Source organism: Myxocyprinus asiaticus, chromosome 38 (genome assembly GCF_019703515.2).
Source record: "Myxocyprinus asiaticus isolate MX2 ecotype Aquarium Trade chromosome 38, UBuf_Myxa_2, whole genome shotgun sequence".
Taxonomy (NCBI): domain Eukaryota; kingdom Metazoa; phylum Chordata; class Actinopteri; order Cypriniformes; family Catostomidae; genus Myxocyprinus; species Myxocyprinus asiaticus.
The window spans coordinates 26,321,777-26,347,841 of record NC_059381.1 but is presented as its reverse complement, the minus strand read 5'-3'; the positions used below and the strand labels follow the sequence as shown (position 1 = coordinate 26,347,841).

Sequence of the window (26,065 nt, the reverse complement as noted above, 5' to 3'; positions counted from 1 at the left end):
TTTGCTCAATGAGAAAGAAATCTTTCGGGACACTTCACAAACTATTAAAGTTCACCTGCTGGACAAGCTGACTGACAGTATTATCATGTGTACACAGTCTGAAGGGTGATTAGAAAGAAGTGTAAAAAATAATATTAACAGTTAAAACATGTTATCATTTGGAACAATATTAATTATATGCGACTGTCACCCCATGTGACTATACCCTCCCTAGCAACCAGGCCAATTTTGTTGCTTAGGAGACCTGGCTGGAGTCACTCAGCATGCCCTGGATTCGAAATCACGGGTCAATACTTGAGCTACCCAGGTCCCCCCATTCACAGCAATATTATTAATATTATTAATATTTGGTAAAGAAAAAAACTTGATCCGTAACGTTGTTTATTAAAAAAAGTAATACAATGGCAAAGATGCTGCGATATATATTATATAGCAGTGTGGTGATGTGGGCGTGGCCGAGCAACGTCTGTGGAGAGCGAGGCCGGGAGAGGAAGAGTGTTAAGGATTGACACCTGTGGGAAATCAGAGAGAGAGAGAGAGAGACGCACAATGCATTGTGTTCCTTTGTGTGACATTAAGTGTGCTGAAAAGCCATTTAGTTTTGTATGTGTTAGACTGAAAAGTGCTGACAATAAACGACTTGCGGTAGACATTTACCCAGCCCTCGCTTCCTCCAAGAAGAGAGTTAAAGAACTTGTCACAAAGAGATAGAGAACTCACTTAAGTTTAAATGCTAAGGCCAAACAATGCAGCAATATGGAATAATTTATGAAGACAATTCACATAAGATCAGATCATTTTTAAAGGGGATGCAAGGCAGTGATGCAGCAATATCATTTACATGTTAAGAGAACCCATATTAGTTTTTTAGTTTTTTTTTTTTGTTTTTTTTTTGTTTTTTAGGCATTTGATGCAAATTAAATACACATCCTCACTGCTGGTTCAGATTTCTTGCTCAAGTTACTATAGCATTTAATGACGGTGTTCAAAACAGTGCTTTAGTCCCACCAGTTGCTCTGGTTCTGGTAACTGCAACGGCTTCTGACACATGATCTAAAGCTTATATATGGTTGGTCAGGGCTTTTAATAAAAAAAAATTTAATAATCGACACACTTGCCGTAAAAAAAAAAATGCTTTGCCGGCACTCGTTTCTGCACGAATGTTCGCTCCAGGGGAGACTAGCTAGTTAGGAATCCATTGTTTCAAATCAAAATGTTGATCACGGCAAGAAATCGCTCTCAAAATCATTTTGAGTGCCAGGACTTGATTTTTTTAATACTTTTTCCATTACTGGGAACAGTGTAACCTGACTTTTTTTTTGTCAAACAAATATATTAAATTGAGCTAATAATTGAGTTTTTAATGTGAACAATGAGTTAAAAAAATAAAAAATATAAATGAATTTTATACACACATATTATATATATATATATATTATATATATATATATATATATATATATATATATATATATATATATATATATATATATATATATATATATATATATACACATACATATACACACACACACACACACACACACACACACATACATACACACACACACACACACACCAAACAACTTTATCTCCTCATAAAACATACTCTAACACGAACACAAGAAACTCGGGAGGTATGAAGTAGAGTTGGGGTACTCAGAGTCCGAGTCACAAGTCCAATTTTAATGGACTTGTCACGGGCTCGGATGCATTTTTACTCAGACTCAAGCCTTTAGGACTCTGTATTTCTTTCAGAGTCCAGCTGAGTCCATGGCATTTGTGATACAATGACAAACACGCAAGCAAACAATGTAATTTTCAGACCCAAAAAAGCGTCCGGCCAGGATTCCAAAATTGCCTCTAAATGTCCAGGATTTGGCTTTGGCTTCATAATGATGTGCTCTCTACAGTTAGAAAAATCATACATTGTGTATTTGATACTGCACATCAGTTTTCACGCGTTTACAGTATGTCCTTATGAGTGATTATTCTGGCTGAGAGCAGCAGCGCACACTTTCAAAGTACTTTCTCTCTCGCCCGTCTGTGTGCTGTATGTGTGTGCGTGAAAGGGATCGCCACACGTGCTCTGCAGCTCTCATCCAGAAACATCAATAAGGTAAGCACACTTTTAAAAGTATGTCCCCCAACTCTGCAAATTATTAAATAGAACAAATGTTTTATCAGACTCACGTTACTACGCAAAGCCATTTCTAACTGAAAATGTTGACTAAATCGAGACAAAATCAAACATGCTACGTATTAGGGATTTTTAAACTAATATGACGGATGAAATAGACCATGGAAATCGTACAACTCAGTACGTTACATATTTGTAGTGCAACCTCTGTGTTTTACCTGTAAAGCTGGCACTTGCATTTCAATGGCAAGAAGTCAGAAAATACAATGAAGAACATAAGAATTCACCTATTATCCATACTAAATATAATGTGAAAAGAACATGTCAGCTCAAGGAGAGTTTGTCATGAAAAAAAGTTGTCTTAACTTTAGGGAAGTAGGCTAGGACTGAAAAGTGTGAAGTGTAGTAGAATAAAAAAAATTATAATGGTATCTGATCTTTTCTGTTTTTATTTTCAGTTTAATTTTATGGGCATTATTAAAAGTTTTAATATTACCATTTATTATATTAAACACATTAAATGTATTTAATAAATTACATGTATTTCACCCATAATTTTAGATAAAACTAAACTAAAATTGAATGCACAAATTGAATATGAAGTAGAAAAACTAAATTAAAATTTGAAATAATATCTCTGGTTGTAATGACTGACACAGCTTTCACTTTCTTTAGTCTATGTTTGAGTGGAGGGGAGAAAAAAAAAAAATCAACAAATAATTGAAAGTCAACAGAACACAATAAGAAGTGTGTTGAAGGACAGTTTTGTCTTCATACACTTAAAGCATATGCTTTCACTCTGAAACCACTTTGAAATTTGTTCAGCAGGATGCTAATCGTAAAATGTGAATATGAAATGCAACAGAGGTGTTTTTGTTGCATTTATATTGACAAATTGTTTTAAAAATAAGATTAAAATATTGATGTTGAGTTTATGGTTATAATTTTCATTCAGATTCATGAACAGATTAATTCGGACTCGACCTGTTATGGACTCGGTCTCGAGTCAGACTGCCCCTTTTGGACTTGGACTCGATTGTTTAAAGACTCTGATTTGACTCAGACTCGACTAAGGTGGATTCGAACCCAACACTAGTATGAAGTAAAACAAAAAACACTGCATACCATCTGTTCCTGTCTCTTTGTTGACCTCCATAATCCATTCAGCATACTCATGCAGAGCGTCCACTCCTCTTGCTGGCTTGATAAATGGACAAGGGTCCTTTGTGTTGATTGTGCTATGTTTCAGCCCGATCTCCAGTGGTCTGTGGTACAGGCTCTCAGCTGATTCCTTGGGTTCAAGGCCCACAACCTGCTCCACACGCACTTTAAATGGACTTTCAGTGATCCTGGGGTCATGCAAAGATGGGGAAAAATACTTTGAGAAAAGATTTTGCCATATGTGAGGTTCTTGTAGACCAATTATGTTAACCTTATGATGACAATTGATTGGTTTGAGAGAACTACTGTTTCCTATAATAGGAAAGCTAACCCTATTATAATGGTAAACCTTCAGGAAGTTAAGGACAACTGGACGAAACTGCAAGTTTATATTATTCACAGAACCAGGAAATGCAAAACTTACGGTTTACTCTTAGTTGGTTTGGGCAAGAAGCCAAATCCCATGGTCTCCGTTGCCTGCTCCATTGCTTCGGTGACACTAATTTGATCTCCACAGTGTACCAGTGTCCAATTAGGCCCCCAGCCAACTCTAAAAGATCGGCCTCTAAAGAGAGCAGCATCCATCAGCAGACGGCCTTTCCCTGCAGTTACAGAGCTCTCCAGAGGGACAAGCCCCCCTAGCCTGCGGGCCCCCACAGTCCGTAGAGTAGATTCTGTGGGAGGGGGCGGCAACAGGAAGGAGGGGCCCAATGAAGGCCACGGGGCTTCAGTTGCTAATGTTTTACTAAGCTTCTGAGGGATTCCTCCAAAAGGAGCCTCTGGCAACTGAGAAAAGAGCCCTCCTCCCGAGGTGAACTTGGACTGTAGCAGGCCTCCAACTGTGAGGGCAAAGTCATCAAAACTGATTATAAGACATCAAACTAGGGCTGCATAATTTGGTCAAAAAGAACAATGCGATTACTTAGAAAAATTTTGCAATTGCTAAAATACATAAGATAATGCAAAATATGAAAAAAATGAAGCGGAGTGCTTTGCATTCTCAAAACACGTTATAAGCAACCCACACCACAGTCATAAAGCGAAACAAACTCCATTCCACTAGTTCATGTGGAGTGCACACATACAGTATTACAAACAGCTTCAAAAGTGCCATATTACAAGCACCACATGTATGAGTATGAATGAGTAATGGGTGATACCTCTTCACTTTGAAACATGCAGCACGTGCAGACTTTCCATTTATTTAAAAAAAAAAAATGACAGCATTGTGTGGTTTAAAAAGGAATATTCCAGCTTCAATACAAGTTAATCTTAACAGAGAACATTTGTAGGATATTATTTACGAACACAAAAAAAGGAATTGACTCATCCCTTGTTTGTCTAAAAAAAAAAACAAAAAAAAACAAACAAAAAAAACAGTTAAAGTAAACCACTAACAATGGAAGTATGGGGCCAGACTGTAGATTAAAATACACAATTTTAAAAAGTATAGCCACAAGACGTAAAAATTATAACTGTTAACAATTTTAGTGTGATAAAATCTCTGTTCTTCATGACGCTTGTGTGATAAAACCACTTTACTGACGCTACATCATGGCCACGCAGTTGTAATATTGGATATACTGTAACTTTATTCAGATAAGGTGAGTAAGCGATAATCACATTAAAATCATGCTAACACAATGTTTGCATCTTGTGGCTACACTTTTAAAACAATATTTATTTTAACATTTATGGACTGACCCCATTCACTTCCATTTTAAACCACTTTTTTTTATTTTTATAAATAAATGAGAAATCTAAATTTTTGTGGAGATCAGCATTATGCCACAACTGCTGTTAATTGAGCTCAACTTGTATTGAGACTGGAACCTTAAAATAAAACAAGTAAATATCATGAATTTGATTTTATTTCAATTGTACAGCCCAAAATGAAATGGCACAGTTCACTTAAGTATTCTTCCCACAAGTATGTCAATAGTGTTAACCGCAGGTCTCATTAATTGCATTAATTATAATGGCGTACTTGATGTGCGGCCAATTCCAGAAAGTTGGACTTTGGGGGAGGCCACTTCCTGTGAGAGTTTTGAGGAGCCATGTTCTTGAAACAGGTCACACTCATCATCCTCTGCAAACAGAGAGGCCTTCATGATCTGTGTGGAATACAAGTCAATGTTATTAAAACAGCAGAACATCGGATGTGAAATTTTCGCAACTTTTGACTGACGAATCACATGACTGAGTAGATATGCGCACTACCTGTAAGGTATGAGGGTTGATACCCATTGAAGAAGCGATTTGACTGGAGGCAGAAACCCGTTCGTGTTCAGCAGGAGTCTCAGCTCTCAGTTTGCTCTCCTCGAATGAAGTTCTCTCTCCATCCTTCTCACCCAAATCTCTGTCCACTGTGGGTTCTTGAGTAATGTCAGCCATGTCGCTGTCCAACTCCGACACACGGCTGAGAAGCTCAAAAACTGCAGTACTCTACACACAAAAAGATCAAGTCAGGTTTTTCCCCTTGATCTGAGTGCAGAGTTTTATGATCTGAATTTTCATGTATAATCCGAAGTAGACAATGTTTTGCTACATCCCTGGTTAAGTGACAGTCCAAAAATACACTAATCAAACTTCACTTTGACAAACTTGCTGAAAAGGATTTGTCAGGCTATGAGGTTTCAGCTGCTCTGTATTCAGAACATTGTTTTGAAAGCATTTCTGTGTAACCCATGAATCTGACTGACACAAACAATTTCTTTATTGTACTTTTATTCGTCACTGAAATACATGGCAAAACAGAAGCAAATCCACACACTGTCGTTCATACATTTGCAATCACTACTATACATAAAACTAATACATTAACATAACTGATCAGATATCCCTTTATCACTGTATTTAAAGTTACCCTTAGTAAATCTCCATGTATAAAGAAATCTAAAATACATCTGTATTTCCTTATTCTTTGCATGTGTTGTACAAATCTCATTACGAAGAAATATACTTCATATTTTTTGGCAAGATAAAAGAATCCAAGCATCATTAAATAACAAACTTAAGCTTTGCTGCATCATACTCCATTCAGAATTCATTTGTATTATCATTGTTTAATAAATAAAAACAATGTTTTCATTATAGAAAATGCTTTAACATTAATAATACTTTACTGAATAAAGAATTGGGTCCTGGCTGGTGTCATGATCGGAAGACAGGTCATCCTTAGGGGATGGAAGTCAGCTGGAGCACCCTCGTTTTGGGAGTGGTGCATGGAGTTGGACAGGGTGGCGGCATTTGAGGGGATGATATATAGAAGGCTGGGCAACATGGGTTTATTTAATTTATTTTTTTAAAAAAAGTCCAAATAACTGGACTTTTTGGAGGGCTCTCAGGGGGAGACAGTGGAGGGAGCTAGACAATGTTAAAAGTGTGTGTGCATTCTTATTGTTTTTGTTTTGTTTTTTGTTTCTAAATACTTTGTTGATTTATTGTTTATTTATGTGTCATTATTAATTTATTATCAGACCACTGAGGTGCACATATGTGTTGGGTGTGGGGGGGAGGGGGAATGTACGGAGGGAAGGTTTTAAGTTCATATAATTTGATTCTGTATTTTCTGTCATGTTTATTTACAATCTGTGACTGGAATCAATACAAATTGTAAACAAAAACAAAAAATTATACTTTAATTTCAACTCAAGCATTTTTATACCAGTTAAGCACCCGCTAATTTTGACTGGAGAACAAGAGAAAGGTGACCTTTCAGAGTATAAATATTATTATAGATAAAAGGTACCTAATAAACACCCCAACTCTTTAAATACAACTCTTAGTATTTAAAATGTGTGCACAGTATAGCAATAACTTCTGAGCTCTAGGAGTCACAGGTGATTAGCATTTGAAACACTATAACTCTTTGCTCTCTCCCCACTGTCAGTGTTGATCTAGACTGAGGGGGGGCACAGCAGGTATGAGTGAACTCGAATGGCCCTCAGAGACCAAAGTGTGTCAGACTCAGTGCGTTCCTCAGTCTACCTGAGCCTGTGGCGGCATCTGCTGATGGGTCAGTGGAAGCTGCTGGATTCCAGAGGGAATTCCCGTCTTTAGCTTCTTTAGGTCGACTTTAGATGGGGGAACTTCCTCTTCTTCATCAGATTCCTGAAGGCCATACTTTGAGAAGTGGGCAACCTGTAGTGGAGAGAGAAATCAGGCTAAAGTCCAAATGCAGATGATTTTAGTTTAATAAAAAGTTTTATTAAATGAATTTATCATTTATCCATGAAAAAAAGAGATTCGTGTAATACACAATTGGTAGTGACAATCTGATAACAAAATGTTGTGGGAAAGTGAGAGAAGATATGTAAAGTCGACCATTAAAAGAAATATGTAAAAAATACTTCTAGATAGAAAGCTAGAAAGTCATATATACCTCAAACACCCAAGAGCCAGTTTCGGGCCGGTACTCCAGGAATCGAGCACCCTGTTTACGTGAGGCAGCCTCCAGTCGGCCCTCATAGTTCATCTCAATCAACCTCTCAGGACTCTTGATCTGACAGCATGTTGTCTTGTCATTGGGCCACACACCGTCAAGAGTGACCTCTGCTCGTCTGTGTATTACATGCAACAACACAAGTTTAACCAATATGGAAAAAGTTTTTTTTCAAAAAGATTGACTGAAGTGATCAAGTAGAACAGAAAACAGATCCACAAATAAATTACCTGTTGAGACCCTCTCCCACAAGTGGCTTGTCTTTGTCATCAGGGTACACAATTACCTCCTTGCGTCTGAAGTGCACAATGTCATCCAGGTTCATGTTGGTAAGGTTCAACTCACCAGGGAAGAAAACTGACCCGTAGCCTGCAACATAAATAAATATCAAGTCATGATTAATTAGACAGACATTTGAAATACCATTTTTACAATGACCAGGGTTAAGCTTCATGCAAAACTTTTTACCTTTCCTGCCAACAGTGAAGTTCTCCACAACACATTCTCCATTCTCATTCAACATCTTTCCTAATTCTTCCATGGATGGGATGGTGTAGTAGCCCAAACGGCCAAGAACTATACCTGAGAGAGAACAATTAAAAAACAAACACCACATCAAACTGGCAATTCTTTAATAGAATGGCAAGAAACTTTACTCCTAACTGGTGTTTGTAAATTTTAAAGCCTACAATTGGTGGGACTAGCCTGTTGATTATATCAACAGAAGCAAACATACCAGCAGGGTGAGGAGATTTCTGAGCCTCCAGCTCCTCATCTCTCTCCTCCTGAATGGAATCCTCTGCCAGAGAGATCTCCTCACTGCTGGCCTCCAGGCCGTTGCGATAGCTGGAAGCTCGCCGCAGGTTAAACTCAGTGATGGTGTCCTGTAGTAAGGGGCTTGGCTTGGTGTGTGGAATGGGTTTAGTGATTGGATTGGTGTAAAACTTTGAGACCTCCAGATCATCCTCCCCACTTCTATCCACAGTCACTTCTCTGGTCTCGCCTTCATCCACACTCAAACTGAAGTGTGACAGAAAGGAAAATTAATTAATATGCTACACAATCATTCAATGTATTGTTAAAAAAACTAAAGCATTACTGATGGCACCTTTAAAATAAACAAAAATGCATTTGCAACTATTTTACTTTCATGACGACACATTTCAGAGTGAAACAGGATATAGTCAATGAGAACAAAAAAGTCCCACAACAGTATTGAGCCAGACTTGAATGTTTGCTTAAAAAATAAATAAATAAATAAATAAATAAATGCCCAAGCAATTATTTGTCTATTGATAAACAATCCAATTGCCTACATGGCCTAGGTGCAGTCAACAGAAAAAAGAAGTTGTTTTAGAGGTGGATCAAGGTAATTAATTTTAATGAAAATAAAACATACTTAGAACAATAGTCACTCAAAGATCAGAAAAAAGCATCAAGAAAGTAAATACTGATTTCACGCTGACATTAAAAATAAAAAAATGACTTCACACCAAGTTAAAAGTGCTAATGTGAACAAACCAGTGTCCATTCTGTGGGTACTCTGAAGGGGAGGCCAGGTCATCAGCCTCTCTGTTCACAGAGTTGTTATACAGACTGCTGTTGTTGAGATTCTTCAACACAAGCTTTTTTATGCTCTTCCTAAAATATATCACAAAAACAGTTAGTGCACTATAGGGCCACTCATTTTGGACAATATTTGTAATAAGAGGATGTAGTAATTTATATGACTTGCTGTTCTTACCTAGGCATGAAGGCTACATTGTTGAGAGATGGTTCATCATCATCAAGCCCATCAAAGAGCTGAGATTTGGAGGAGCCTGAGGAGGAGAGAGCTTTGGGACGCACACGTGTGGCAGGACGTGGGGTCAGTTTATATTGGGTGGGGGTCGTCAGGGCTTTCTGGGCAGCTGGATTTGTGGGCTTCAGACGCTAGTATGGGAGAAGATGCAATCCATGTCAGCAATGAGTGTAGCGTGCCACATCGGATCAATATTTTAATTAAAAACAAGTATTCTCTTATCAAGCCACTCACTAATCTAAATCAAACAACACCGGACAAATATGGACTAAGTAAATTTTATTCAAACCTCTTCTTTCTTCTTGGGGTCAGACAGTGGATTTCTGAAGAGAGGCGAGTCTCCAAAAGGCGAGTAGGCCAATGCACTGATCTGCTGTTGAAGGACAGCCTGTTGAGCAGCTGCTGCACTCGGATCAGTCAGAGCTGTGAACAAAAAAATGTTTACCAATTATTTAACAAAACTGTCTACAGTGGGCTGCAAATGCCCACTAGTAAAAATGCTTCTTTTTATCACCATTTTATAATTGAATACAAATATTTTCATTATAAATTATGTTAGTAATTTGTGAGTAAATTGAAAAATGTAAAAGAAATACAGAAATTAAAAAGGGGACTATACGCTGGCTACCACCCCTGGAGTTCGCTAGTTCGAATCCCAGGGCGTGCTGAGTGACTCCAGCCAGGTCTCCTAAGCAACCAAATTGGCCCGGTTGCTAGGGAGGGTAGAGTCACATGGGGTAACCTCCTCGTGGTCGCTATAACGTGGTTCGTTCTCGGTGGGGCACGTGGTGAGTTGAGCGTGGTTGCAGCGGTGGATGGCGTGAAGCCTCCACGCGCGCTATGTCTCCGTGGCAACGTGCTCAACAAGCCACGTGATAAGATGCGCTGGTTGACGGTCTCAGACGTGGAGGCAACTGGGATTCGTCCTCCGCCACCCTGACTGAGGCGAATCACTACGTGACCACGAGGACTTAGAGCGCATTGGGAATTGGGCATTCCAAATTAAATTTTTTTTTTTTAAAAAAACAACAACAACAGAATTTCAGTATTTGGTATGTACACCTGCTTTAATAAGAGCATACACTCAAACCGGCAGAGGCTCCAAAATTAGTTCAAAGTTGTTTAGAACCTGATGACAGGGTTTCTGCAGAATTTAAGAACTTGTTAAGACTGTATAAATGGAAACGTAATTCAGAAATGTGACATTATTGTTATTTTTACTTTTAAATGCCAAGGGAACATATATGGTAACATTTGAAAGCTTACAGACTCTAATATCCACAGTACTACTAGGCCTGTCACAATCACAAAAAAATCCTCTGATAGTGGTTATTAGGGATGCACTGATACCCCTTTTTCTCTTTCGATCCAATTCCGATATCTGAAATCTCAGTATCAGCCGATACCGATCCACCAGTGTTGTTGTTTTTTTGCATAATCAGTTTAGAATATCTTTACATTATTGTGTGTAACAAATTGGGAGTACTCTGTAATATGAAAAGAAACGCAAACCTCTAACTACACATTATTTCAATATAAATGTATGCAGTAGCCTATTAAGAAAAACTTTAACTAGTTTACTGGATAATGTAGCAGCAAAATTAACAGGAATTCTAGTCTAAGTCTTCAGTAGGAAAGTAGGCAGTTTAAAAAAATAATAAAAAATTCAACTTGTATCTGGACTTTAAAGGATTCAGATCTCTTTTTTTGTTCAATCTAGTTGTAAGATATCAGTCCACTTTTCATTCGCATAGTTATTTTTTGGAACCCATTCAACTTAAAAATTGTTATAATTTTTAAAGAAATAATGATTATAACAGTAAATTATTATTATTATTATTATCATCACTGACATAGAATTTTAAATACAACAGTAATATATTCAATCATGTACCTTTTGACATTCTGCACTCTCCAGGAAGTCCTGTAAGTGGTATGTGGATGAGTTCACAGTAGTTTAATTAGCTTATTCAATTTCTGGTCAAATGTTCAGTTCTAAACGCATATTATAAGTGAATCGAACTATTGAGTATCTACATCTTGAGTAATGCTCAAATATTGTGCACCGTTGTGAAGGCTAAAAATAGCCGCGAGTGCATCTCCAGCCTGTGCATGAGTTTATGTCAACAGAGCAGCGCCATTCACTAATGCCCTGGCGCTGTGCATACTATATATTTACTTATTAAACACAGCCTATTGTGATTCACAGAGCTATCGCACATCTTCAAGCGGCTTGGAATAAAATGCACGAGTCATATTTATTTATGGTTCTTTATCATTTTTGGAGCTTGACAGTAACGAACATGACTAACACACAGTATCGGATTTGGATCGGGCTCATCGGACCGATACCCGACCCATCTAAAAGCTTCAGTATCGGAGCCGATATCGATCCAGGTATCGGATCGGTGCATCCCTAGTGGTTATATGAGCTAACCTTTTTTGACAAAACCACAATTATTGTGAACTTCAAAATCCAATCACATTTTACGGTCCAAATAAGAGAATTTTATAAATGCCATGGATGGCGCATGTGTGTCTCTATCATTTAACTGAACTCCGACCATCTCACTAAACCGCACGGCAGACCACACTCTCTCGCACCAAATTTTAGTGGCATGCAGTGACAGAGGAGACGCCCGATTACTCTAATTTTGTGGAGATGATAGAAAGACAAGACAGAATCTAAAAGGTCTTCCTTTATTGCGAAATAAGGGCTTGTCGGTTTAATTTGAGAACCATAAAATCATGTGTAAAAGTGAAGAATTTAGGACAGAAATATTTTACTATTGCATATAATATTATATAATAGCACAGCTATTCAGATTGGCTGGGAACCAAAAGCAAGAGTTAATATATAATGGACCAAAAAGAGAGTAAAGTATTTGGAAATATTTCGATATTTAAAATTAAAATTTTTCGTGTCATTCATATGATTTTAAAGCCTTAAAAGGAAATCACCATTTTGATTCCAAGTTAAATATAAATAAATGACAGAAGGTGTATGTGGTGAGCAGGGCGGGACCAAGCGATGACGGTGCGGAGCGAGGCCGGGATGGACACCTGAGATGGATTATCTCGTCCAGCTGTTGGTGATTGTGGTGTTGGCAGGTGAGGGATAAAGCCGTAACCAGAGCTGCAGTCAAGAGACACAGAGAGAGAGAGGGAGATGCAACGAAGCTGTGCATGTGTGGTTGAGAGCAGCTGCTCTGGTTGCGGCTTTATCCCTCGCCCCCCCAACACCACAATCACCAACTGCTGGGCGAGATAATTCATCAGGGCTCTATGTTAAAATGCCACTGAATGTGTCAAAAATCACTCAAAATAAGCGTAATTAAAGTGGTTAAAGAAATAAATGAGGGGGAGATAGATTAAAATACCTACTACAAAGGGAATGCATTTGGATGTATTCTTTGGAGGCCACAGTTTGACTGGATTCAATGATGAATAAACTTAGAGCAACCCCACATTTTTAAAAAATATTTGTAATTATCAATTTTTTTCCAATATGCATCAATACTTTTAGGACATGACTTTTGATATGTATTTAATGTGTACTAATTATATTAATTATTTTAGATTTGGACAAATTTGTTCAGTTAGTGTGGATTTTAGATGTCCGTGTTTGGATTTTCTGTCATTTTTTTTTCTGTTTGGTCTAGTGGGGTGTAACTTATGTGGATGTGGATATGGTCACATTCCGATTGATTTAATAATTAAAGTTCATTGGCTGCTGCCATATTTGGGATCACTCAAATATTATACTGGTGTGTTTGCCTTGTATGCCCTGACGAAGTCAGTCTGTCAATACGCATTGTCCTTTTAATGTTTATGGCCCAATAAAATAAATGCTTAACATTATTGCAGATTAAGTGCCTTGCATGTTTTTAGGGACTGGGCCACCTACTGGTCAAAAAATTTATTTAAGAATTTGCTTATAACTTCTGAACAGTTTGCTGTAAACACATGAGCATCGTCACTTTAGATTCCTTGTCATCCATTTTATCATAAATTCTGTCTTTTACAAACATATTGGTGAATTACTGTGAAACTTGGTATGCGTTACCAGTACCATGCACTAACACTACCTGAGTTTAGTGACAGTGCCACCTGTAACAAAAATGCTTATAACTTTAACAATTTGGCTTATAATCAGGAGCCTGATGTCCTTAGATTCCTTGCAGTCATGCAGAGTCCAATGACATCAACTTTTCCATGTTCAGCTATATTTCCTGGCCAGCATTTTGAATTTCATTTAAAACCTACTTTTTCTAACTCCTCCAATGTTGTTCATTGGATATTCCTCATATTTGGGTCAGACCATCTTCAGACCATGCCAGCAAAAAAAGTTCCCTATGCTTTTTGATAGACCAAACCGTTCTTGTGTAACACATCACTGAATTTAATAGCAAGACGCCAAAACTTTTACCCCACTGTACCTCACATAAAGCAGTCACTTAGTAATATTGGTTAAACAATTCAGGGAATGAAAACCTTTAACTGCACTGACCCACAGGCTGTTGAGGAGCGCCAAAATTCAGTGTGCTGGCTCCAGTGTTGAAGCCTCCAGTCCCGAATGTACCCATTGACCCCAGGGTGGAGCCTAGCTTGTTCTGATTGTTTCCAAACAATGATGTCTGCCCAGTTCCTACAGCTGCAAACATACTTGTAAGTTGTTTTAATTCTAACAGTAACAAATCACAAAGAAATTCCACATTCTAAAACATATACCTCCTCCAAAGAATGTTCCCAATCCTGTTCCCATGCCTGTTGCAGCAGTTTTGTTCCCAAAAAGACTCCCACCAGTACCTGTTGCTCCAAATCCTTAAGACAAACATTTACAGTTGACAGATTATATTAGAAGGATATTACAATGGAATATATTGGAATTTCAAATCTGAGTGGAAAAAGCTGCCCATCACAGACACCACCAAAATTTTGAATTCATTTGAATACATCATATACTGGCAAGCTTCAACATCGCACAGGCAAAAACAAATAATGGGAGATAAACTATACATTTATTGAAAGAAAGACTCACCAATGGTAGAGGTGTTTGTGTTAGTTCCTAGAGTGAGTGTAGGCTTGTTTCCAAACAGACCGGTGCCTGCGCCAAAGGGGGGTGCACTAGTGGTGGTGGTGCCAAAGCCAGCAGGCTTATTACCAAAAAGGTTCTGCAAAATAAAGATGACAGGAATCACACCACAGTAGAAAAGAAATGGTTACTCATATGGTGAAATAGTCAGACAATTGGTGGGGGGTGGGGGGGTTGCCTCTCCAGAAATCTGGGTACAGAAGTTATACCCACATTCCCAAAGCCGGCATTAGGTTGACCGAAGAGTCCTGTGCCTGTGCCAAAGCCTGTGGCGGTACTTGTGTTAGTGTTTCCGAACAGTCCTCCAGCCTGTGAGGGAGCCGTGTTGCCAAAAAGACCCTGTATAGATAAGAGACACTGGATTAAAATCAGAATCGATAAGCTAACTGAACCTCGCTAGAAGAAGAGCATAAGCTTGTAGTGTGCAGAATACGATGTAGACATGTAGTGGACCTGCTGGTACTCACCATGCTGCTGGTATTGGGCTGGCCCATGGTACTGGCGTTTCCGAAGGAGAAACCAGTGTTCTGAGTGGAGGTGGCTGAGCCAAATGGTTTGAAGAGACTGGAACCTTGCTGTTGTTGCTGCTGTTGTTGCTGCTGCTGTTGTTGCTGCTGTTGTTGCTGTTGCGGCTGGCCAAACAAACCTCCTGTGGTTGTGCCAAAAGCTCCTGTGCCTGCAGCGCAAACAGTTAACACACAAAGCAAAGGAAAAACAGTAAACTTCAGTTACATACATTTTTCTACTTTTCAACAAAAAGTTTACCTAAATAGATGCTGTATATCTAAACTATGTGATTTTTAAGGCTTATTCGAGCAAAAATAGTTCAAATGATAAAACAACTTACTGGTGCCAAAGGAGGTCTTGTTCTGGCCAAAGCTGAAGCCAGTGTTTGGAGCAGAAGAGCCAAAGAGTCCAGTACCAGTGCTAGGTGTAGCTGAGGCTGCTGCTCCAAAGAGACCACCTGTTCCAGCTGCCATGGGGTTGGAAGGTCCCTTCCTTCCTGCCTGGTAATCCTCAAACCTTAATTCCTTAGTGAAAGGAAAGAGTTATATTGATGAGCTTTGATCAATTTTTATTTTTATTTATTTTTATTTATTTATTTTTTTAATCCCCTTTTCTCCCAATTTGGAATGCCCAATTCCCACTACTTAGTAGGTCCTCGTGGTGGCACGGTTACTCACCTCAAGCCGAGTGGCGGAGGACAAGTCTCAGTTGCCTCCGCTTCTGAGACAGTCAATCCACGCATCACATGGCTCGCTGTGCAAGACACCACGGAGACTCACAGCATGTGGAGGCTCATGCTACTCTCCGCGGTCCATGCACAATTTACCACGCGCCCCATTGAGAGCAAGAACCCCTAATCGCGACCGCGAGGAGGTTACCTCATGTGACTATACCCTCCCTAGCAACCGGGCCAATTTGGTTAGTCACTCAGCACGCCCTGGATTCGAACTCGTGACTCCAGGGGTGGTAGTCAGTGTCAATACTCGCTGAGCTACCCAGGCCCCCCGGATTAGATCAATCTTTATAATAATAATAATAAATAAAACTCATACACAAGCATTTGTTGCACATTTTTGTGCTTGTGACTGAGTACTTAAACTGGGAGAAAAAAACAAACAGGTGAGATCCTCAAACAACTATCACAAAGGGAGAGTCCTTCCTACCTCTAAGGATTTGTTCTCATATTCCTTCATGGCGGTGATGCACTGGTGTTTGGTGTTGATGCTGGTTGTCACACCAGACTTCACCATTGTGTCAGTCCCAGTTGGTGGCTGTTACACAAAAGATTTTGGTTAATCAAACATTCTACGAACAACTAATAACTCCGAATAATGAAAGCCATCCATGCTGAATAAAAAAATAAATAAAAATAAAAAAAGTAGAATCATTTCTAAACCAACATTGAATTTGATTGTTGTGCCAGGTGGTGCAGCAGTGAAACTTGATGCCCCAAACAAAGAGCCTGATGTTCCTCCAAAAGGGTTGGACGTTGTGTTGGTTGTCCCAAATAATCCACCACTACTGGTGCTGGTACCAAAAGCTGCAAAGCAATTCATACAATTACTATAGTCCGTTTTGTACAAGCTAATGTTTTACATCTTTACAAAACTTCAGTCAATTTATAACTACACTGACAATTTCACTTACTGCCAAACGCGGCTGGTTTGTTGGTGCCAAATGCATTGTTTTGCTGGGAAAAAAGTCCTCCTCCTCCTCCGGTGTTGGTGCTTCCAAAGAGGCTGTTTGATGTGCCACTGGTGGCACCAAACCCAAATCCACTACTGGTGGAAGATGTGACAGGCTGACTAAAAGTGTTTGAGCCAAAGAGGCCACCTAGAGAACAGACACAAACACATTCAAAAGATAAATTACATCAAAGAAGGGACCAATCATTTTTTAATTGTTGTAGAATGTCAGTGTTTATCAAAAAACTCTTGAAACAGCACTTTCAAATCAATGATTCTCAGATATAAAGTCTCCATAGCAAGTCACCACATGCTCCATTACAATATGATGATCTAATTATTTGAGCGAATGTGATTCATTTGTCACCAGCTCAGCAAACAGTTTATTTTTTAATTCACAACTTGAGTCACCACCTATCCAGTACAATCACTCTTTTGTACATGTGAGGAACAAACTATTCAAACCTTCACTTATAAGGTTTTAGATTTGGGTGTGCTTGGATAAATTCAGTTTAAACAATTACTGTTGCAACATGTCAATGCACTCATGCAGGTTTACTTACAAAATGAATATAATGAAAGCAATTTTATTCGAATAGTTCACCCAAAAATGATCTCTCTCATCATTTACTCACCCTCATCTCAAACTCGTTTGACTTTCTTCTGCGGAACACAATTAATGGTGATATGATGTGAATATATCCATACAATGCAAGCTCTAAACCATGTCTTCTGAAGCAATACAATCGGTTTTGGGTGAGAAACAGACCAAAATGTAACTCCTTTTTCACTATAAATCTTGACGTTGAAGTCTCCTAGGTGTGATCATGATTTTAAGTTTGCAAGTTCCTTTTTTGCTGCCTTTGACCTTTTTGGAGCTTGGAAGTGTTGTAGCCAATTGACTTGCATTGTATGCATGTAAACACATCATATATATATATTTGAAAATATCTTTGTTTCCACAGAAAAGGAAAAAAGTTAGAGGCAGCATGGGGTGAGTAAATGAGAGAAATTACAAATCCTTAACTTTTTTTTTTTTAATGAATTTTATTTTTATTTTCCAATTGGAATAAAATTCCTTGAATGGGTGGTGTTCTTCGGCTTGCAAGTCTCACCCTTTTTCCTTCAAACATAACGATGGTCATTATGGCCAAACAGTTACATTTTTGTTTCATTAGACCAGAGGACATTTCTCCAAAAAGTAAGATCTTTGTTTCCATGTGCACTTGCAAACTGTAGTCTGGCTTTTTATGGGGGTTTTGGAGCAGTGGCTTCTTCCTTACTGAGCAGCCTTTCAGGTTATGTCAATATAAGACTCGTTTTATTGTGGATATAGATACTTGTCTACCCGTTTCCTCCAGCATCTTCACTAGGTCCTTTGCTGTTGTTCTGGGATTGATTTGCACTTTTCGCACCAAACTACATTAATCTCTAGGAGACAGAATGCGTCTCCTACCTGAGCGGTATGATGGCTGCATGGTCCCATGGTGTTTATACTTGTGTACTATTGTTTGTACAGATGAACGTGGTACATTCAGACATTTGGAAATTGCTCCCAAGGATGAACCAGACTTGTGGAGGTCCACAAATTTTTTTTCTGAGGTCTTGGCTGATTTCTTTTGATTTTCCCATGATGTCAAGCAAAGAGGCACTGCGTTTGAAGATAGGCCTTAAAATACATCCACAGGTACACCTCCAATTCAGTACACCTCCTTTCAGAGGCTAATTGTCTAAAGGCTTGAAAACATTTTCTGGAATTTTACAAGCTGCTTAAAGGCACAGTTAACAGTGTATGTAAACTTCTGACCCAATGGAATTGTGATAGATTTTTTTCACTTTTAATTGACTATCTGTAAATGATTGTTGAAAAAAATAAATAAATAAATAAATTACTCGTGTCATGCACAAAGTACATGTCCTAAACGACTTGCCAAAACTATAGTTTGCTAATATTAAATCTGTGGAGTGGTTAAAAAATGAGTTTTAATGACAACCTAAGTGTATGTAAATTTCTGACTTCAACTATATGTGGATGTGTGTCTGCACACACAAAATGCTCGGACACATGCGTACACACACACACGCAATGTATGTTGAGCGCCCTTTTGTGCATCATCTATCCATGTACACTCTGAGGAAAATTTCAAGATCTTCTACTCATATTCTGTTGTGTTTGGGCTCATTTGAATCAAGATAGTCTGCTGTAAGTTATGATATGTCATTGTCTTTGTTATATGTATGTTCCAGGAAGTAATAAAATAATGTGACAAAGACACACCTGTTTATTATATCTGTGTCAGTGGGAATTTCATACACTAATACTTACGGCAGTTTGGCCTCTGAATGAAACAAATTTGCTCATTGCATTTTTCTAATTGAGACCTTTCCAACAATATATAAACACATGGATATGTCATTCTCATCTTTTTTATACTTTTACTAACTCAATATAATTGAAATAACAAATTTGCAAATTATGAGAACAATTTTTCTAATTTCTCAGTAAATTAAAAATAATTTAGAAATTGGTAGGATCAACTATATGCATTGTAAAGTACAGATTCTAATCTTTAAAATGGCACATATTTTGTTTAAATCAAGCAAGTTGTTATTATCCATTCTATCAATAACAATTTTATATATATATGTTAAAATAGTACAAAACCTGTCATAAAAAAAAAAAAAAAAGGTTGACAAAAAGATCTGATGCAGTATCTTGTGATAAAATATGCAATATGAGGGATTTATTAACAATCTTAGTGTGCCGGTCATTTTTGACCAGGAACACAAAAGGTGTTAGCACAAACAAACACAATGTTTAAAAATAAAAACCAGGAATAACAGACTCTATTGTAGGGCTGTCCCCTAATAGTCGACCAAACATTAGTCGATGAGATGAGTCTTGGTCGACCAAGTTTTGATTGGTCGCAGAAAAAAAAAAAAAAAAAAAAACTCCAGAGGAAACCAACTAAATGCTGGTTGGACGCTAGGTGGTACTATGGGGTAATTTTCATTAAGCAGGGTTAGGGTTAAAGGAATATTTCACCCAAAAAATGAAAATTTGCTGATAATTTACTCACCCTCAGACCATCCAAGATGTATCTGAGTTTCTTTCTTCATCAAAACAGAATTTAAGATTTTTTGGATTTCATTTCAGGCCTCCTCCTCTAAACAATGCAAGTGAATGTACTCCAAAATGCATATTTAGGGTGCATCAAAATAATCCGCATGACTCCAGTCGACAAATAAAGTTCTTCTGAACCCAAACGATTGATTATTTTTAGAAACAAAACAATACTTATATACTTTTTAACTACAAATGTTCGCTTCCGTACATCTGTGACGCATGCTCACAGGTCACGCGTCATGTGGAGGAGGGGGCAGGAAGCGCGTCATTGTTTACAAGAGGAGCACTGTACAAAAGTTTAATTGTCTTTGTTGTAGATTTGTTTCGTTCAAAATGGTCGTTTGGTGTGTATATCCTGGATGCTTCAACCTTCAGAAACACCAAAGCAAATGCATGCCGGGAAAAATATTAGCTTTTCATCGATTGCCTATACATGATCATGAGCGACTGAAGCTCTGGCTTATCGCACTGAACCTGGATATCAGTACACCCCTACATTCTCTCAAATACTGGAGGGTGTGCAGTGAACATTTTACCCCTGAGGATTTTAGACCATCGAAAGAAACAAAGGGTCGATATCTGAATTCAACGGCTGTGCCCGTGCTGTTTTTCCAGCGAACTCAGGTATGTGTGAAAACGTTGTCATTGACACGCCTCCCTCGGGTTCTGCACCTCCCTCAGCGCTCCGCTCCTCATCACCCGATTTCTAATTCACCACGCCTGCACTCAATTCACTCGCTCATCACTGCCTGCGTAAATAACTCGCATTCGCGCCACTTCACTGTCAAGTCTCACACAAAGGACTCTAGTTTGACCACGCTGCTCTCATGCAGTGTTTATTTACCCATCTGTATTTGCTCTTGATCTTCGTCGATATCTGTTTAGTGCTTATCCTGCTGTTTCGCCTGTTACCTCTTCTTCAGTTCTGTGGACATCAACCTTGTGAATCCCTCTTCAGTTTGTGAAGCTTCTCTTCTGTGTTGATTTCACCTGTACCACTGATCTCACTGTGTAAACCCTGTAAATCCTGTGAATCTCAGTAAATGCTCTCACACTTGGTTTCACTAACTACAACTTGTGTGGCTTGAATTCCTGACAGTCATATAGCCTATAAATAGCCTAGATAACTCAACGGCATTGCTCAGAAATAAAGGATGGTTATTTACGAGGGGGGGTAGCCTGGGTAGCTCAGTGGTAAAGATGCTGGCTACCACCCCTGGAGTTCGCTAGTTCGAATCCAGGTTGTGCTGAGTGACTACAGCCAGGTCTCCTAAGCAACCAAATTGGCCCGGTTGCTAGGGAGGGTAGAGTCACATGGGGTAACCTCCTCGTGGTCGCTATAACGCGGTTCATTCTCGGTGGGGCGTGAATGCCGCGGTGGATGGCGAAGCCTCCACACGCGCTATGTCTCCGTGGCAATAAGATGCACGGGTTGACGATCTCAGACGGAGGCAGCTGGGATTTGTCCTCCGCCACCCAGATTGAGGCGAATCACTACGCGACCATGAGGACTTAAAAGCACATTGGGAATTGGGCATTTCCATTACCAAATAAAAAAATAAATAAATGATGGTTTACTGCAGTAATATTTGTATTATTTGGAAATGATTTATTGAAATTGTTTTGGACTGTTTTAGTTTGTGAATGGCGCTTGGTCTGTGCAAGTTTCTCTTGTAAACAATGACGCGCTTCCTGCCTCCTCCTCCACGTGACACGTCGCCCTTACCAACGAGCTTACGTCATCCCTCTCATGAGCACGCATCACAGAGATGTACGGAAGTGAACATTTGTAGTTAAAAAGTATATAAGTATTGTTTTGTTTCTAAAAATAATCAATCGTTTGGGTTCAGAAGAAATTTATTTGTCAACTGGAGTCATGTAGATAATTTTGATGCACCCTAAATAAGCATTTTGGGGGGGGGGGGTCACGTGACGCCATGCAAGAAGCAGACATGTGAGCGACGAGCTCTGCGCACTTTGTTAAATTTGATTATTTTCATGTTATAATTTGGTGAAATTTGATACACCCAGTTACACATTTGCTCTTTGAGGCAAAACATGGCAAAGAAGTCAAAATCCTCGGGCTCTGGAGACATTAAAAGACACTTATGTGTTCAGGATGAAAGCCCCGATATGGGACTCTATTTGGATGGCGCGGCGGGAGAGGAGATCCAGCGTCAGTTGTCCAACATGTCGGTGATGTTGACGAAGATTCTTGCTGACTTGGAGGATCTCGTTGTAATATGATCGATCGATTATGGCGATGGAAATAAAATTCTCTGAGATAGTTACAAGAGTGCCGGATGCTGAGAAACAAATCGATTTTCTGGAATCTTCGGAGAGGGAATTAACCACTAATCCGCCCGTGACCAAAGTTGATCTGGAACGTATTCTTGAAAAGCTTGAAGATCTTGAGAATAGAAGCCGCAGGAATAATGTTCGAATTGTTGGAATTCCTGAACATGGAGGGTAGAGATATGGTGAAATTCCTAGACGTGCTCTTCCCGAATCTGCTCGACATAACAGGCCACAAGCTGGAAATCGAGCAAGCTCACAGAGTCCCTGCTCACAGATCTGCTGAGGGAGATAGGCCCCAATTGATTCTGGCCAGATTTCTGAGATCATCCGATAAAGATCTGGTGTTGTGCCAGGCGAGGAGCAAAGGGAAGCTTTCTTGGAAGAACCATAATATTTTCTTGTTCCCGGACTTTGCGAACTCGACAAGAGAGAAATGTGATCGGTTCAAGGAATGTAAGAAACTCTTACATCAGAAAAATATCTCCCTTGCTCTGATGTTCCCGGCCAAATTGAGAATAGAAACGAAGGTCGGTTGCAAAGTATTTACTCGTCCAATTCAGGCAATGTCTTCTATTGAATCACTGGCTGAGTAAACTGCATTAGCTCCGCCGAGCGACTGGAGCTTGTTTTGTGAGTAACAATTTTCCTTGAAGAGACTTTTGCATTGACGAAAGATTATTTTGCATTGAAGTTCCAGGCCGGTTTGGGGGTGGACACTGCTGATGACCGCAAAATATCTACATGCTCACACAAAGGATGTTTTTTTTTTTTTTAAAGTTGACATATTGTGCAAGTCATGGTATATACTTTTATGCGGCCTCCGAGTGAATTGACTCGACCATCCGGGGAACCGGGATGCCGGATTTGTTTCTTTTTGTGTTGGTTCCGCCTTGCGGCTGGAGCTTGTTTTAATGAATAACACTCATTTGGAACAGCTGTGGATTAATCTGTTCATTCTTTGTGCTTATTCCTTCTGCTGGCTGGAGTTTGTTTTGTTGAGTATTTTTACGGGACACTGGAATGATTACGTCATCCGTTGAACTCATAACAGCTGGCTCACTGAACATTTGTTTGTCTGACCGAGGAATCTGAACGGTTTTATATCAGCTGGAATTTGTTTTGTGGAAGATCACTTTGAGACAGTTATGTGAATGAATCTACACATTCTTTGTTTCCATTTTTCCTTTTGACTGGGCTTATTTTACAAAGTATTTTCTGTTATGTAATTTTGCCTCACAAATTTGTCAGGCAAAATTGAGTAATCCGATGGCCAAGTTGTCATGGGGACTCGTGGGCGTTCATGGACCTTTTGAGTTTAGAGGGATTGTCGCCGGTTGGCGCTGTCGTGTGTGGGGTTGAAGCGCACGTTTTTCTTTTTTCTGTTTGTTTTGTTCGGGGGGAAGTTCGGGGTTTGATTGTTTCACTAATGGGGAATGTGGTCTGTATAATTTTGTTTTTCACACACAATTTCTTTTTCTACTATATCAAAATGTCAAATGTTAATGAGTGTACTCGCTCTCTCCACATGGAATGTGAATGGGTTGGGGCACCCCATAAAAAGAAGGAAGGTTATTTCTTTTCTTAAACGTAAGAAATATAATATAGTGTTTCTTCAAGAAACACATCTCTCCCCGCAGGAAGCTGAAAAATTTGGGAAGATATGGGGTGGACATGTTTTCTTTAGTGCTGGCTCAAGTAAGAGCAAGGGAGTCATTATATTGGTAAATAAACATCTACAATTCAAATGTCTCAAACAGATTAAAGATAAATTAGGAAGAGTCATTATTGTTTTAGCTGAAATTCACGGGCAAAAGTTGATTTTGGCTAATATTCACGCACCTAACGCTGATGATCAGGGCTTTCTTATAGATCTTGAAGGGATGCTGCAAACCGCTGGCATCCCTCATGATATAATATTGGGAGGAGACTTTAATCTTTTGATGGACTCAGTCCTTGATCATAGTGAAACAAAAGTGTGTAAGTCCCCTAGAGCAACATTGATGCTTCACAGGATGTGTAAAAATCTTGGTCTTACAGATATTTGGAGACTTTTGAACCCATCTGGTAGGGAATATAAATTTCATCAGTCCATAAGATTTATTCTAGAATAGATTTTTTTTTTTTATATCCAAATCCCTCATTTCATCTGTTGTTGATTGCTCAATTGGAAATATCTTAGTCTCAGATCATGCTCTGGTGAGTTTAAAGGTGTTGCCATATACAGAGAAAAAGAAATCATATAGTTGGCGCCTTAATGTGTCCCTTTTGCAAAATCCTGATTTCCAACAAATGTTAAAGACTGAAATCAATGTTTATATGGAGACCAACTGGTCCTCAGTATCCTCTGTGGGTATGGCTTGGGAGGCACTTGAGGCGGTTCTTAGGGGTCGGATCATACAGTATGCCTCATTCATCAAAAAATCCAAAGCGCGAGAACTTGTGGAGTTGGAAGGAAATATTAAAAGTGCCAAGGCAGAGCTGAAGCGCCGTATGTCATCTGATGGCCTCAGAGAATTGACCCGATTGAAATACAGATATAATACTATTTTGTCACGGAAAGTGGAGTTTTGGTTATTCAGGGCAAGACAATCATACTTTGAGTCGGGTGACAAAGCAGGAAAACTTTTGGCTAGATATATAAAGCAGAGTCTTTTTCTATCATTCCCTCAGTGAAATCTGCTTGTGGTGAAATATTTACCATGGCTATTGATATTAATAATGCCTTTAAAGAGTTCTATCTTGATTTCTATGGTTCCATGTCTTCATCCACTGATGAAGATATTAGGAACTTTGTGGAGCCATTAGATCTCCCTAAACTGACGACTGTGCAAAAAAATTATCTTGATTCTGAGATAACCTTGGAGGAGCTTGATGAGGTAATTAAAGCCTTGCCTACAGGCAAGGCTCCGGGGCCTGACGGCTTTTCCTCTGAGTTTTTCAAATCTAATGCTACAGAACTGGCTCCACTTTTGTCAGAAGTTTATACGGAATCATTAAAGAACGGAAAGCTTCCGCCAACCATGACACAAGCCCGGATCAGTCCGATTCTTAAAAAGGACAAAGATCCAAGTGAGTGTAAAAGTTACCGCCCAATTTCCCTGATCCAGTTAGATGTAAAAATGTTGTGCAAAATTTTGGCTAACCGATTAAGTTATGACATCTCTTATACATATAGATCAGGTGGGGTTTATTCGGGGCCGTAGCTCTTCTGATAATATTAGGCGTCTCATCAATATCATGTCGTCAGTAGCGAATGATCAGACTCCGGTCGCTGCCATCTCACTTGACGCTGAAAAGGCGTTTAATATGGTAGAATGGGATTATCTTTTTAAGATTTTGGAAAGGTATGGGTTCGGGAGTACATTTATTGTTTGGATTAAGTTACTTTATAAACACCCTGTAGCAGCGGTGCAAACAAATGTGTTAATTTCAGATTATTTTACTCTGGATAGGGGCACTCAGCAGGGTTGCCCTCTTTCCCCATTATTGTTCTGTCTTGCCCTGGAACCATTAGCAGCCGCAATAAGAAAGGAGGATGATTTTCCAGGGATGACTGCGGGAGGTGGCGCATAAGCTTCTGCTTTATGCAGATATTTTATTATTCGTCTCCGACCCTACTAGATCTATGCCTTGCCTCCACAGAATTATTAACTCCTTTTCCAAATTCTCAGGATACAAAGCCAACTGGTCTAAATCCGAAGCTTTGGCATTGACAGTGTACTGTCCAGTAACGGCCTTCCAGCCGGGTGCCTTCCAGTGGCCCAAACAGGGAATTAAGTATTTGGGAATTTTATTCCCAGCAAATTT

The 26,065-nt window shown here is 39.1% G+C and overlaps 1 protein-coding gene across 2 annotated transcripts in view; it reads right to left on the bottom strand.

Moving 5' to 3' along the window:
- LOC127428512 (nuclear pore complex protein Nup98-Nup96-like) overlaps window positions 1-26,065 on the bottom strand; it is a 45,188-nt gene that overhangs the window by 13,504 nt on the left and 5,619 nt on the right. For both annotated transcript variants that reach the window (XM_051676941.1, XM_051676942.1), the window contains 21 exons: window positions 16,796-16,981; window positions 16,549-16,688; window positions 16,312-16,419; window positions 15,489-15,672; window positions 15,109-15,317; window positions 14,855-14,980; window positions 14,588-14,720; window positions 14,278-14,370; window positions 14,057-14,200; window positions 9,836-9,969; window positions 9,490-9,677; window positions 9,267-9,386; window positions 8,482-8,765; window positions 8,214-8,327; window positions 7,976-8,114; window positions 7,686-7,863; window positions 7,292-7,444; window positions 5,522-5,746; window positions 5,289-5,415; window positions 3,726-4,140; window positions 3,266-3,489 (listed from right to left, as the gene is read on the bottom strand). In XM_051676941.1, coding sequence (XP_051532901.1) covers window positions 3,266-3,489; window positions 3,726-4,140; window positions 5,289-5,415; window positions 5,522-5,746; window positions 7,292-7,444; window positions 7,686-7,863; window positions 7,976-8,114; window positions 8,214-8,327; window positions 8,482-8,765; window positions 9,267-9,386; window positions 9,490-9,677; window positions 9,836-9,969; window positions 14,057-14,200; window positions 14,278-14,370; window positions 14,588-14,720; window positions 14,855-14,980; window positions 15,109-15,317; window positions 15,489-15,672; window positions 16,312-16,419; window positions 16,549-16,688; window positions 16,796-16,981 — 3,624 coding nt within the window. The remainder of the gene's footprint in view (window positions 1-3,265; window positions 3,490-3,725; window positions 4,141-5,288; window positions 5,416-5,521; window positions 5,747-7,291; window positions 7,445-7,685; window positions 7,864-7,975; window positions 8,115-8,213; window positions 8,328-8,481; window positions 8,766-9,266; window positions 9,387-9,489; window positions 9,678-9,835; window positions 9,970-14,056; window positions 14,201-14,277; window positions 14,371-14,587; window positions 14,721-14,854; window positions 14,981-15,108; window positions 15,318-15,488; window positions 15,673-16,311; window positions 16,420-16,548; window positions 16,689-16,795; window positions 16,982-26,065) is intronic.